This window comes from Gavia stellata, chromosome 8, assembly GCF_030936135.1.
Source record: "Gavia stellata isolate bGavSte3 chromosome 8, bGavSte3.hap2, whole genome shotgun sequence".
NCBI lineage: Eukaryota > Metazoa > Chordata > Aves > Gaviiformes > Gaviidae > Gavia > Gavia stellata.
In genome coordinates, this window is record NC_082601.1 from 39190123 (window position 1) to 39203769 (window position 13647).

At 40.7% G+C, this 13647-nt stretch overlaps 1 protein-coding gene across 1 annotated transcript in view; it reads right to left on the reverse strand.

Annotated features, from left to right (window-relative positions):
* The window catches only part of ERBB4 (erb-b2 receptor tyrosine kinase 4), a 397396-nt gene that overhangs the window by 117563 nt on the left and 266186 nt on the right, over positions 1-13647 (reverse strand). The window contains exons 18-20 of the mRNA XM_059820585.1: positions 8884-9016; positions 6324-6446; positions 4759-4857 (exon numbers count right to left, since the gene is read on the reverse strand). Coding sequence (XP_059676568.1) covers positions 4759-4857; positions 6324-6446; positions 8884-9016 — 355 coding nt within the window. The remainder of the gene's footprint in view (positions 1-4758; positions 4858-6323; positions 6447-8883; positions 9017-13647) is intronic.

Genomic DNA, 13647 nt, shown 5'->3' on the forward strand with positions numbered 1-13647 from the left:
TAACAGATAATGGAGCATTTAAGTTCAGAGAGGCTAGATTAAACTTGTAAGTGGAGCAAAACCCTGGACAGAATCCACAGCTCACAGGATTACTTCCTGGAAACACGGAGCTTAGAGGGCTAGGCAGAGAGGAAAGGCCCGCATCAGTTGTCTGTCTCCTCATGACACGTTAGTTTAAAGACTTTTTTTTTTTTAGCCTCAAAGATGGTTTGCTATGCTTTCCAACTGCAGCATGACTATGGAACTTACTACATTATCAGACGAGCATCTGGTTTGATGTTAAACCATCTCATCAGGCCAATGGCTACTTGACTTATCAGACAATCATAACAGTCAAATAATTTGAGGCTGAGGAGGGGAAATTGTTTTCACAAGTGAAATTATAAGTCCCTGTTCTACTATCAAGTAGCCTCTTGGCTGCGTATTTGCCTTTTTTGCTCGCGACAACCCTCTCTTCCTTCCCTAAAACTCGGGACCCTCATATATTCTGTTACCAGCTGTAGGGTGGGGAGCAGGATACCCTTCCCTCCTGATACCTCCTGTGTCTGCTGGCAAATTCCCTCCCAAACACACTTGCAGGCAGACGAGTAGCAAGAACACCTGCACTCTGAATTCCAATTGCAGCACCCTTCCAGGAACAAGGAAACGTGACCAGCCAAGCAGGGAGGAGAAACTACATCCCACAACTTCAGCACCTAACCATTTCAACACCTGAAGGGACATTCTTTAGACTGTGAAATTATTCCAGACATATGTGGAAAAAAGGTAAACCAGCATTTTACAAAACTGTAGCAACAACTTCTGCATGGTCAAAACAAATCCATAGAAATCCACATGTACATTCTGCTTCTGCCCTGGAGAAGGCGGTATAAGTTACTTAGTAGACTTCAGCTTGCATTGTTGTAACAGACACAGGCTACTGCAGTGATAAAAACTATGTAAGAAAGCAGGGAGCAGAGTAAAAGAGAAAGAGCTAGCTGAGAATGTGTGGAGAAAGCCCAGAAAATAGACTCTGCTGCAACTCCCCGAAGAAAAATTCCAAATAGGGGATGTACTTTTTGATGATGGCCAATTCATCATCCCCTGATGGGAGGAGAGTGGGAGGTGTTTGGCCATAGCAGGTGCTAACATCATGCATTATGTCATTATAGTAATTACAGATCCATTAGTGGGTGTTCAAGGTGCTGAAATGATAGCCCAGTAGCCAAATTGTTGTTCTTTACTCTTTTAGCATAATATTTAGCTAAATTTCAGGAGCTCGCGGACCACTTTCAGAGTTAACATTCTGCCAACATTAGAAGTTTTAACCAGAGCCCATGGACGATGGCACTAACATCCATACCGGCTATTTCTGTAGACACTGAAGTATCCCCAAGTACTCTCTCTGTACACAAACCGCTGTTTACAAGAGGCTTTACATTTTCCAGAGCCTCTCTAAAAGCAATGCTAAGTTTTACTTGCAAGTACAAGGACATACACAATCGAGTAAGAAGTAATTGCTGACAAAAGCACACCTGTACATGACAAATACAAAAAAAAAAAGAAAGTCAAGGGTGTCACTCATATATGTGACTCATGGCCATCAAGAGGGGCCTTAGCAGGCTAGAGAGGTGGGTCAGGGCAACCCCTGGTGTCAACACAGCCTGGGGGATTAAGGGATGGAGAGCAGCCCTGCCAAGAAGGACTTGGGGGTACTGGTGGATGAAAAGCTGGACACGAGCCAGCAACGTGCACTCACAGCCCAGAAAGCCAACCCTATCCTGGGCTGCATCAGAAGAAGTGTGGCCAGCAGGTCGAGGGAGGTGATTCTGCCCCTCTACTCTGCTCTGGTGAGACCCCACCTGGAGTACTGCATCCAGCTCTGGCGTCCCCAGCACAGGAAGGACATGGATCTGTTGGAGCGAGTCCAGAGGAGGGCCTCAAAGATAATCAGGGGACTGGAGCACGTCTCCTATGAGGAAAGGCTGAGAGAGTTGGGGTTGCTCAGCCTGGAGAAGAGAAGGCTCTGGGGAGACCTAGCAGCCTTCCAGTACTTAAAGGGGGCCTACCAGAAAGCTGGAGAGGGACTATTTATCAGGGAGTTTAGTGATAGAACAAGGGGTAATGGTTTTAAACTGGAAGAGGACAGATTTAGATTAGATATTAGGAAGAAGTCCTCTACTGGGAGGGTGGTGACACACTGGAACAGGTTGCCCAGAGAAGTTGTGGATGCTCCCTCCATGAAAGAGTTCAGGTTGGATGGGGTTTTGAGCAACCTGGTCTAGTGGAAGGTGTCCCTGCCTATAGTCTTCTATAACTCACTCTTCAATGAAAGATACTTATGTTATATCGTAGTAGCTTAAAATTTTAAAAAGTTTAAAACTGTGTCCTTTCTGGGACAGAAAGGAGCAGTCACATTAAAACCACAAACAATGCCTCTCTCTAAAAATGTGGTTCGTTTCAGGAAATAAATGACCGGGTTAGGAGGTGAGGACGGCAGGAATGTCTGTACAACTGCATAAGCAATTATTTCAAAACAATGAAATTGAATCTTCTTTTTCATCAATGCAGTACAGCAAAGCATGTTACAGACCACTGTACGCATATCAAATGCAGCATTGATACAAAACATCGTATTTCTTCTTACTGTCACTTATATCAACCAATGATGAAGTCCTATTCTTTTTTATTATGATTAAAAATAACCTTTAGGTTATTATTAACCTCTAGGACTAAAAATAACTTTAACTTTTCTCTCACCTTGTTACCACTGGGTCAGACACTCATGAGAAACTGTTAATTTAAAGAGAAACCTTTTCCTAGTGTGGCTGTACCTTATATTGTTAAAATCTCTATAGAGTTTCCAAAAAACCATCATAATTTCTGAGCCATTTATCAGATGTTACGATGAACACATGGGATGGAAGTGTGCTCCAGTGAATGAAGCCAGCTGATCAAGCTGAGCTATGAAACCTCAGACAAGTAACTTTGTCTTTTAACATGAACCTTATGTTTTCCTTGTAGAGCGCTTCAAGGTTAATCAGTATCGAAGAAGGAGATATTACTATTATTTCTCTATCAGATAAGGGGTCAGATCCTCGGCTGGTGCAAGTTGCTCAGTTCGACTGACTTTCATACAGTGATACTAATTCCCTTATCTTGAGGCTGGAACCTACATCACTGACTGCTGGCATCAGACATGGAGCGCAGGTCGCATTCTGGGCCCTTCCGCTCCCTGCACATTCACTTCAAAAGGGTGCTGAGTAACAGCTCTCCTCTTTCTGCAGCTCTACCATTAACAATACTTTTGACCATTATTTTGTCCACTAAGCAAACATCTAATCCTCTTTATCCCTTTAGTGCAATTCATTCCTTTTGAACAGAGCCAAAATGGCCTTTTTTTTAATTTTTTTTTTTATTTGTGCACAATGATTATTGAATGTCAGCACCATAAATGTGCACTGCTCTGTAAAAAGCACAGGAAATACCTTCATCTATGCAGCCTTCATTCAATTGCCCAAGAACTCACACGTGATAATTTGTCTGAAATAGCTAAATCCATAACTGTACATTTCTATTCATTTCTAGATGGAATAGACTATGTAACAGGACTACATTCTCCTGGTGGTTTACAGTCTCATGAATACTAATCAAATTAAGCATATACACTGAACAGATCTTCAAGACTTAAAAGTCCTATGTAATTTTCAAGTTCACAAGAGGGATTTACAAAAAAGTGCAAATTTCTATGATTTGTCAAAAAATTGTCACTGAATAGGACATACACATTCAACAGTGTCAATGAGGCTTGATCTTGACACGGAGCTAAAAACCGAGTGCATAGTCTCTCTGGACATAGAACATTTATGAAAATTCTGATCTTGACCTCTTATTAACAACATATCAGACTAGTAAAGCAAAAGGGCTTTTAAAATCAGGCATATTTTATTTTTTTTCCCCCTCCCTGTTATACTTTGCTGCTGCTGACAGCTCCCAGACTCTCGGTGCTTAGTTCTCAGGAACACTGAAGCAGAAGAGAACTGAGGGTAAATTTCTGTTCCTGTGAGTTCTGCACCAGCAGACTCCCAATACATGGTAAGATGCTTCCCTGCAACTCCTTCTCTCTCTTGTCTCTAGCTTCTCTGCCATGGAAAGATGAAGTATCTGGCACATGAGACAGAAGAGTTTCAGCCTCCCACTGATGGGAAGACGATTTATAAGAAAACTCCAAGCATCTTAGAGTCCATGACATCTGCACAGTGAAAAACCCAGCCCTTCCTTACCATGGCACTGGGATTACCCTGGTAGCCCAGGTACTTAAGGTTCTGGAATGGAATGATCTACATGCAATAAATTAAACAGGACAGAGCACTGTCTCATACAGACCTGCCTAGCTCTACAGCTTCAGAGAAGCAGCACTGACCTACCTGCAGCTGAGGTGTAACCTTGGTTGGTTGGTTTTGTCTGTTTGTTTGAACACTGCTGCAATAGAGAATGCTATGGATATGCATTAATACTGAGACAGCTTGTCAAGGACTAAGGGAAGGAGGGAAATGGCCTACACACAAAATTGAGGCAGCTGAGTTTTTGTAGGGACATGATATTGTAGACTTGCTGAACACCAGCACAATATTGGTCCTGTGTACAAGCCTCCTTCTACTTTTCAAATATAAGGAAAGAAAACTGGCAGAAATTCCTCCTTACAATCTCTGTGGATTACAGAAAGACACCCACCACCCCACCCCCAAAACTCCAAGACACTGATCATCTCTTACTTACATCCATGAACTCCACATTGGCTTTCGGACCAGTGGTCTCATTAAGGATCTTAATGGCCACAGGAATCTTTACAGTTTCTCCCTCGGGGACCCAAATACCCTAGAAAGAGAAGAAAAAGTGTCAGAAGACTAATAAGACAACAATCACAAAAACTTCATTCAGAGTTACAGTTCTTTTGATGCATTCTGTCACATTATGCAGATCAATTATGAACCTCAGAACTGAGAATACACAAAGTAAGCTATAAAATTACAAAAATCTCACACAACTACTTCTTACACCAAAACTAAACCCTTATGTAAAATGAAAGATTTTGTATCAGTGAACATTCTCATTAGGCCCCCTTGATTTTCCTGTCCACAACTGGGTTTCTAGAGAGTAACGTCAGCATGTCAATGATGCACATACTTTTTCCACTGACTATGGATTCTGATAAAACTGAACAAAAATCTGCATTTTCTGTTCTGGATTCTAATGTTAAACTCACTGAAGCTATCAGAAAACTCTCAAAACTGATTATCACCAATGATGCAGGAACAGGACACCCTGAGAACAATGCATTTGGAGTGAAACGTTTAGGGGCTATTTCTCTAATTAATTTGATATCTGAGAATTAAAAGCTTAAATGGCTAAAAAGTAAACTTCAAAATTAAAATTCACAAACTGTGTGTCCCTTGGGCTACTTTTCCATCCTTCTTGACTATTGCTGTGTTCTTGGCAACCTTACGGTACCCATCTCTATCACTTTATTATTGTCTAAGTATATTCAAACGGATTATTCAAAAATGTATTTGCATGACCTTGTAGCTGTAGTGACCTGGTCTGTACTTCCTCCGTTTCCTCCCCAGTTTGAAGACAGATGCAGAAACTGTCCTCCTTCAGTGCTCTGACCTACCACCTCAATCTGGCAGGTCTGAGTTGCTCCCAAAGGATTGGGTGATTGGTTTGACTGGCTCATTAAGCCCTACTTCATTTCTTTGAGATTTGGACATGACCAACAGATCTTAAAAAAAAAATATCTCTAACTGAAGTATTTTTTTCCTTGTGGGTTCTGCTCTTACATCCTGATTGTTAAAGGGTGCATTGACATAACTCATCTTTTCTATTTAAATGGAAGAAACAAAAACTATCACGGTCTAGCTAATGACAATATTGTTCTACAAGGTATGATTACAAGACCCATGTGACACTTGCAAAATGAGCGACCAAGTTTATCTAGCTTTCCAAAAGCGTACTGTAAAGCCATTAGGTAAGAACAGAATGACAAACTTCAATCATATTAATATCAAGACAGCCCAGCTTGTGTAGTCCTCTTGTGTGCAAGGACGACAGTGGCTGATGCTCCTTTTCTCACCAAGAAATAGTCTCTGCATGTCTGATTAAAACTGAAGTTAACACTTGAGCGTGAAGATGCGCTTCTCCCACACAATTCCACCATCCTGAGTTTCCCAGATATGTAGGGCTCATGAACCCATCCACGGTATGGGATGCTTTGCTGCAATGCAGAACTTGACTGTTCAGAAGTTAAATGAGGGATCTCACTGCTGTGTACTGAAGACTCTTACCTTGTATACAGTTCCAAAGGCTCCAGAGCCAAGAACCTTGACTCGTTTCAGCTCAGTTTCCTTCAGGATACGAAGCTGTGCTTGGTTGGGAGCTGTGCCGCTTGGAGTCAAGGGTTCCACAAGCTATGAAGGAAAATCCAACAGGCTTAAATATTTGAAAATGTGAAGACCCATAAGAAGCTTATACTAAAAATAACCAATCCAACTAAACACTGGAATAAGACAGTGGCGGAGTCTATCGACCTGCCAACTTGTGGAAGGATTTCTCACCTTTAAAAGCAAATGAGCAATGCTAAGAAACCAAGAGACCTGATAAAGAAAATCCTCATTCCACATGTAATAATTTCCACCATGTATTGCATGATGGAATTACGAACTGGAAATTGAATCAGTGTCACAATAACACACCCAAGGACTTTTGCTAATGGAGGCAGTATAAATATTTTCTACATGAGAGAAATACAGCATTTATTACCAGCGGACCACATTCTATTTTTGCCCATTTTAGGGCCTTTTAAGTCAGCCATATTTCTTTTTAATAGCCCTGACTTAATGGCTCATCACGTTCTTGTTCTGTTTTGGGGAAGGGACTAGTTTTCTGAACTTGTGAGATACCACACAGGAGGACAGCTTTAAGGAAAAAACATCTTAAAGCAGACCACTAATTTATAACAGTCACTAATTTACTGCAAAAAAAGGCACAATTAAACAATTTGCTCAAGATGTCCCAAAAAATTCAGAGCTACTCCTTGTTAAATCTGTTTGAAACCACTGCAGCATTTCAAAGTTGTCTGTTTACAAGTCTAAATGCACCATGCTCTGCAGTTTGAGAATGACTTCTATGGCTCTTTGAGCATCATGAACTACTGAATTAGTTGACCAGACTACTTTGGTTCAGGTAAAAAATACTGCTATCTGGAAATCATTGGAGTAAGAAAACATAACAAAACCAAACAGCAACAAGCTAGGCTATCACAGAAATAATTTGTGAGCTGTACTTTTTTTAGAGTGATTTCTCTTTCCTCCTTCTCACTTTAGATGTCCAGTACTTACATAGTGAAAGAAAGAAGGTTTACTGTAAAAGAAAAGTAGACAGCCTGGTGGTACGCTTCTGTATTTTCAGATTGTGAAGGGTGAAAACAGCTTCTGTGCCACAGCCCACCAACACAGGTATGGCAGGGAGAAGTGTTGTGGGCGTCTAAAAAAAACGCTTGTAGCGTTTTACTGAGAATGATCCACAGAAACAATAGGTCTGTCACAGCCTCCAGCTAGAAAGAGAGACCTTAGCTGAAGCTATAGTTGCTTGTGTGTTTATCTCAGGATGCTCCTGATTTAATCTTCAGTTTCTAAGCCAAGACAACAGCTTCCCCACATGTTCAGTCAGCCACAGCTTTTATCTGACCAAAGAGAGAATGAGAGCTGGACTTCAAAGCCAATACTTCTCAAATCCAGCGAAAACTACCTGCTTAAAATAATTTATGTTTAAGTAGAGGCTGATACAATGGCAAGATTTACATATCTAAAGGCACTGACTATTGTTAAGCTTTCTATACAACTGGACAGTATTTAACAAGCAACACAAATTCTAGCCAAGCATAAAGATACTTAGGCAAACGGATTGGGGATGTATAAATCATTTGCTCCCATGGTCTACAGTGGAGAGGAGTGGGAGCAGGACCCTTGGAAGAGAACAGAAAACAGCACTGTTAAAGAATCACTAGCTAACAATATTCCCAAGCTTTATTATCTTACAAGGGGGACCCTAATTTAAAAATATCATCACTTGCAAAGTGTCTCAAGTGTAGGACTGAGGAGATGGTAGTAATCACCTTTGCTGTAGCTGACAGATAAAGGTTTAATGATATGTTTAAATGTGCTTCCTAGATTGTCCCCTCCACTACCAGCATTTCCAATGAGCAGGATGAAGTGGGCACAGCACTCTGTCCCATGGCTCCACTACATATTTTTGCCAGTAGAATGGTGAACCTCATTTGGTTAAGCTCTGGGAAATATCTTGGCTTAATATAATACATTCTTATTCCTGATCATGACTACAGGCTTTGACAAAATCTGGACCACAAAGGCAATATAGGCACTGGGAACAACAGTAAGTGACTATCTCTGCATTTAAGCATTCCTGATGAGCTTAAGTTTGCATCAGACCTTGCTGAAGGAACTTACTTCAGTCTTCAAAGTTGACCTCAGTACGCACTGGATGAGAACCTGTAATATTTAAGCATGAGAGCTGCCAAATGTACTGATAAACAGGGCTAGAAGTTCAGTTGAGAGCAGGATGGGAGCTCAAAGATCTGGTGGAACACGACTTTGTGATCATGTGGATCTCTTTGGTCTTCAAAAGTCAGGAATCTACGTATGTACAAAAACTTAGTATCTTGAAATAGCTTCATTCATTCTATCAGTTTAGTCCTACAGAAGTTAGCAAAAGGATTTCTACAGACCTCTCTGGTAACTGGATTAAAAACCTGAATGTCTTTAATATAAAAGCCGAACAGCTCTGCATATCTTTTCAAATACTCTGTGAGAAGAAGCACACTCTCACCTCGGTCTCCAGGAATCTTCGCAATGCTCTCTTCTTTTTAATGCTTTTGCGCCGAACATACACGGCAAATGTCAGGGCCACAATGACGATGATGAAGAGGCCACCAATAACTCCCGCAGCAATCAGAGGGGTTCTAGCAATCAGAATCAGAGACTTGATTTTTAGGTAGAGTGAGAGACCAAAGAATGGTTGGGTACATAAAACACAGTCACTTGGAAAGCTTATTAACTGCCTTATGACCAGAATTTCTAAGTCAATCCAGTGGAAAGTCAGGGGAAACACATTAACATATGGTATGACTTTTCTTGTTTTTAATCAATATATCAATCCCACTTTTTTCAAACCGCCATGCACATGTGAGGAGTCGTGTGGACAAGGAGACACAACATGCACTTTGATGGCAAACGCAAATCTGCAATGGCAAAATGAGGATACAGGTATTAACCATGCTTACTCTCTGGCTCCATCTAGATTAACTCATGGGCTTGGGCATTTAGGGGAAACCAAACTAATGAAAAATTGCCTGAACTGCCAATATGATGAGTTCATAGAGTACAGAGATGATGAGTTCTCTGAGTACAGAGAAAGTGAGAGGCAACTTCAAACATGACGTTTCATAGACAAATCTGGAGGCATCGTACTCGCACACACCTTCCTCAAGTAGGGGATATTTATATTTGAACGCGTGATTCATGACTAGAACCACGCACCGTCTTGGAATTCCTGGTTCATTACTATTACACATAAACATTTTGGTCAGGGGTTATGGTGGCACCCATCTGGTTTAGCTGTGGCTTTGCAGCACAGCCAAATCCCAGACCAGAAGACTGGTGTGTCAGAGCCAGAAAACTCCTGTGAACAATGCCAAGCAAGGCTCAGCTTTTCAACAAGACCTGTTGTCCCCCCACTACTCCTATAACTCCTTTCAGCTTTCCAGGCTCTTGAGCAGCATGAGCTACAGTGACTAATTTGTTTTTCCATAGTGATAAGATATAGTAGGCTGGCATCACGGCAGATACTATTTAAGCACAAAACAAAAAGACTGTCTCAGAGAGTCACTCTGTTTGACTTAGGTGCTCACATTTGGAGATCGCCTACACACTCAATGGAGAAAAGAAGGCTCCCTCCAAAGAAAAAGTCAAAGCAATAGGTGCTATGACTCAGTTTTCTTTCTCTCTCTCCCCGCTCCGTCTCTAAAGGGCAGGTAGCAGCCTCCAACCCAAAAACTTAAATCTCTCACAGAATACCAACAACTTACTAGCGTGAACACGCTCATAGCATTCAACATCCCTCCAACAATGGCTGGACAGTAGCTGAAAAGATGGGTAAAAAGAGACAGCATGACAACTGCAGAGTATAAATGGTGCCAAAACAACTGCCTGGTAACTACAGGAAATAGGTTAACTACTGTCAAGATTGTGAAAATGTCACTGCTATGCTTTAACAGCGTTCCTCAGTTATGTCTAAATGATGATGAAAGATACATTATGGCCTATTAATAAAAAAGTATCACACAGCTATTGAAAATTTAAAGGAGTCTCCCACAGAAACAGTAAACTGATTTATCTGATCCTTTATTCTTTTTCTGTCCTACCACAAAGCTGAGCAGTGGGAAGCAGTGTTGTCTAACCTGGTTTGGTATATTAAGGTGTGTCTGCATTACCACTGCATACTGTTTTGAAGCCCACCTCTAAACTGTCCCTTGTCACTGCACTTTGGTTCAGAGAGGTGTCAAAGCACACAACCTGGATTCATTTCTGATACCAACTAGAAGATGTGTTTCTGGATTGCACCTAATGTGCTCCAACCTCTAACCGGCATTAAGGTCCACAGGATCAGACCAGAGCTAACTCAGAGAAAATCCCTTGCAGCAAAAATAGCCTAGACGTTGGGACCATTACCTATTTTATCCTCCAGATCCAATCCTGTTGAGTTGCTCACTTCATGTTAACAGAGACAAAGCCTCACACTCCCACATCTAGTTATTAAAGCACCACGATCATGTTCGCCCAGGGAAAACACATTAATATTACACAACACTGTAAGGCCTATTATAGTTCAAAGACTTTACGATGGAAACCATAAAGCCTGCAAATAAAGGAAGCTGAATTTTGTCTGCTGTGAAATGGATCATGATGTTTGGGAAATACAAGTCCAGTACCACCTACTAGTCCTCAGGGAGAGACATTCCTCCTTCATCTAGTTTGGCCTTAAGACACATTCCCTTTTCTAACCCAAAACAAAGCTCCTCTTCATTTGCATGTGCTTTCCATGATGCTAATGCAAGAAACTTTCTAATAGGCAATTATGAAAATCACTGGACATCAAAAGACTTCTCTGGAGCTAGTACCAACTAACGTTCTTGAGCAGAGGAATTTATTTATTTTTTATGCTGTATGAACAATCATATAATTTTTAACAAACACCACCAAACCACAGACTGACAGAACATGCAGGAGATCTCTCGGCTTTAAAGTGCGTATTAATAACTATCATAATAGCTGTCAAAATAAATAATTAGAGTTTTATGGTACTGTGTACACTAGAAATGGTCCAAACAATATTTACATGATAGACCATAACAAGGAAATGGTTCCAAAGGAGACATAACGACTAGTGAAGAAAATAAAATGAAGTTACAAATTCCTTGCAGCCCTTTTATTGTCATAGAGTACAGGGGTTCAAAATGAATCTTTATGATCCATCATGTCAACTCTTACTGACTTTAAAATAAAGTCTTCATAATTTTTAGTAGTGAATTGAAAAAAAGTAATTTTCAAGAACTTCACCAAACAAGAATTTAGTCATTAATATGAAATATGCCATAATTGCGTATTGTATCTGAATTTTCAGGAGGTACCATCTAAATACGCTATTAAGCAAGCTTAAGAAGGGAGTGTAAGAGGAGTAATATAACGTGAGGGGAAAAAACATATTTAAATGCTAAACAAATAACTGCAATGCAGAAGAAGTTTTATTTTGAACTCAAATAGTGATCAGCTTCCTTCACTCCTAAGTCCACTATCATCACATAAAATCATGACAGACACAAACATCACAGACCTAAATGGATACGATTGTATACGATGCAGCTTCTCCTCACCCTGCTACTGAGCTAAGCCCCAAAGCCAACAATCATGTGTTTTATTTCCTACAATACCAAATGACAAGTCACTGCCTTCAGTGCTTTCTGGTATCATCAGTGTGCTTCACTGTTATTTCCAACCACACGTCGATTATTTTCTAAGCCCAGTTTTCTGGATGTCACCTACCTCATCTGGGTTCTTTTTACTTCTGTTCATCGGGCTGAGTTTGCTTTTCTATGTTTTCTGCTGACATCTTCAAGTCTCCTGTATAATTTCTCTACTATTTTCATGTTTGCAGTGTCTTACATTTAATACCCTGATGAATTTCATTAACATGCTGCTTACCTTCCTTTTACGTAATTGTTAAGGTTGTTTAACATGTATCCCTGCAAGGTGGCGCTGATCAGAGATGTTGCTGAAGACAGGAAACCTTTCTCCCGTTTTGTTTTTTTTAATTCAATCATTTTTTTGCATATGCACCTAACCAACAGTTCAGCTTCACATACAGCTGGACACACAAATCTCCTTATCTCTAGTGGCATTAAGAGCTTAATCCACTTATATTTTTGTTACATTACTGTCCCACAACCACCTCTGTGAATGCAATTCGCTGCATCTGCCCACCTCAGACTACTGCCCACTTAAAACTAATTTCATGAAAGTTAACAGGAGCAATGTTGATGCAGAGACAAAAATTTCACTATCAAAAAATCCCATTTTGTTAACGTCATTTTTAAAAGCACAGAGGCCCCATTTCTGTGTTGGGGCTCAGAAAGGCTCAAGTCAAGCAAAGAGAGGTAGTTCCATGGCAGTCCGGCCCGTCCAGCATAAATAACGGACAACCAAAAGTCGATTCTAGCTCACATTTCTTTCAGCTCCACTATGAACCCACCAACAGGAAACTCCTGATACAGCCACTACTTTCCTTTACACACTGAAAATCTACCCCAGAGGGTGAAAAAGATCTCTGCTAGGTGTTTCTGGACTTTTATGCTCACCAAAACAGGCTTAGCAGTCCAAGAAGTATGGCCCTGAATCATAATTCAGCCCCATATAATTAATTTGCTATCCCCCACCCCTCCCTCAGCTGAGGACAGAATACCCAATTAATGACTGGAAAAGGTGGCAGCAGGGGAGGCAGTGGGAGGGGGAAAAAAAAAAAATAAATCACAACATGTGAAAAATCCTGCCTTTTAAACTGGAAACTGTGTGTCTGTGGCTAAAAGTTGAAAGTAAGATTCTAGTATTCCCTTAGGAGAAATGAATAATATATATTTCTTTTTAAATGCGCACTGTGTTTTCGTATTTAGAAGCATGTAATACCCACTCCCACACACCAAAATTGAGACAAAAAGTTCAAAGCTAGTATTCCAAGATGGACAAGGATGCTCAAAAGCGAGGCTCGTATCATTCCATCCACTCCAAAACATCAAAACATCTGCAATTTCCACGGCACTTTGAGACCAGGTATTAAAGCCTAATTACTCATTTAGATGAGTACACGGTCTCATACTCTTGACTGGAGAGTGCAGCAGAAGGGGGAAAGGAAATAGAATTGTGGTCCACGGAGTAAAGCTGAGAAAGAACACCTGGTTTTCTGTCTTCGGCATTAACCCACCTAATACAATGTGTAAATAAATTGAGCTTTGAAGCCAAGCTGTTAAAGGGCTTTAAGTTC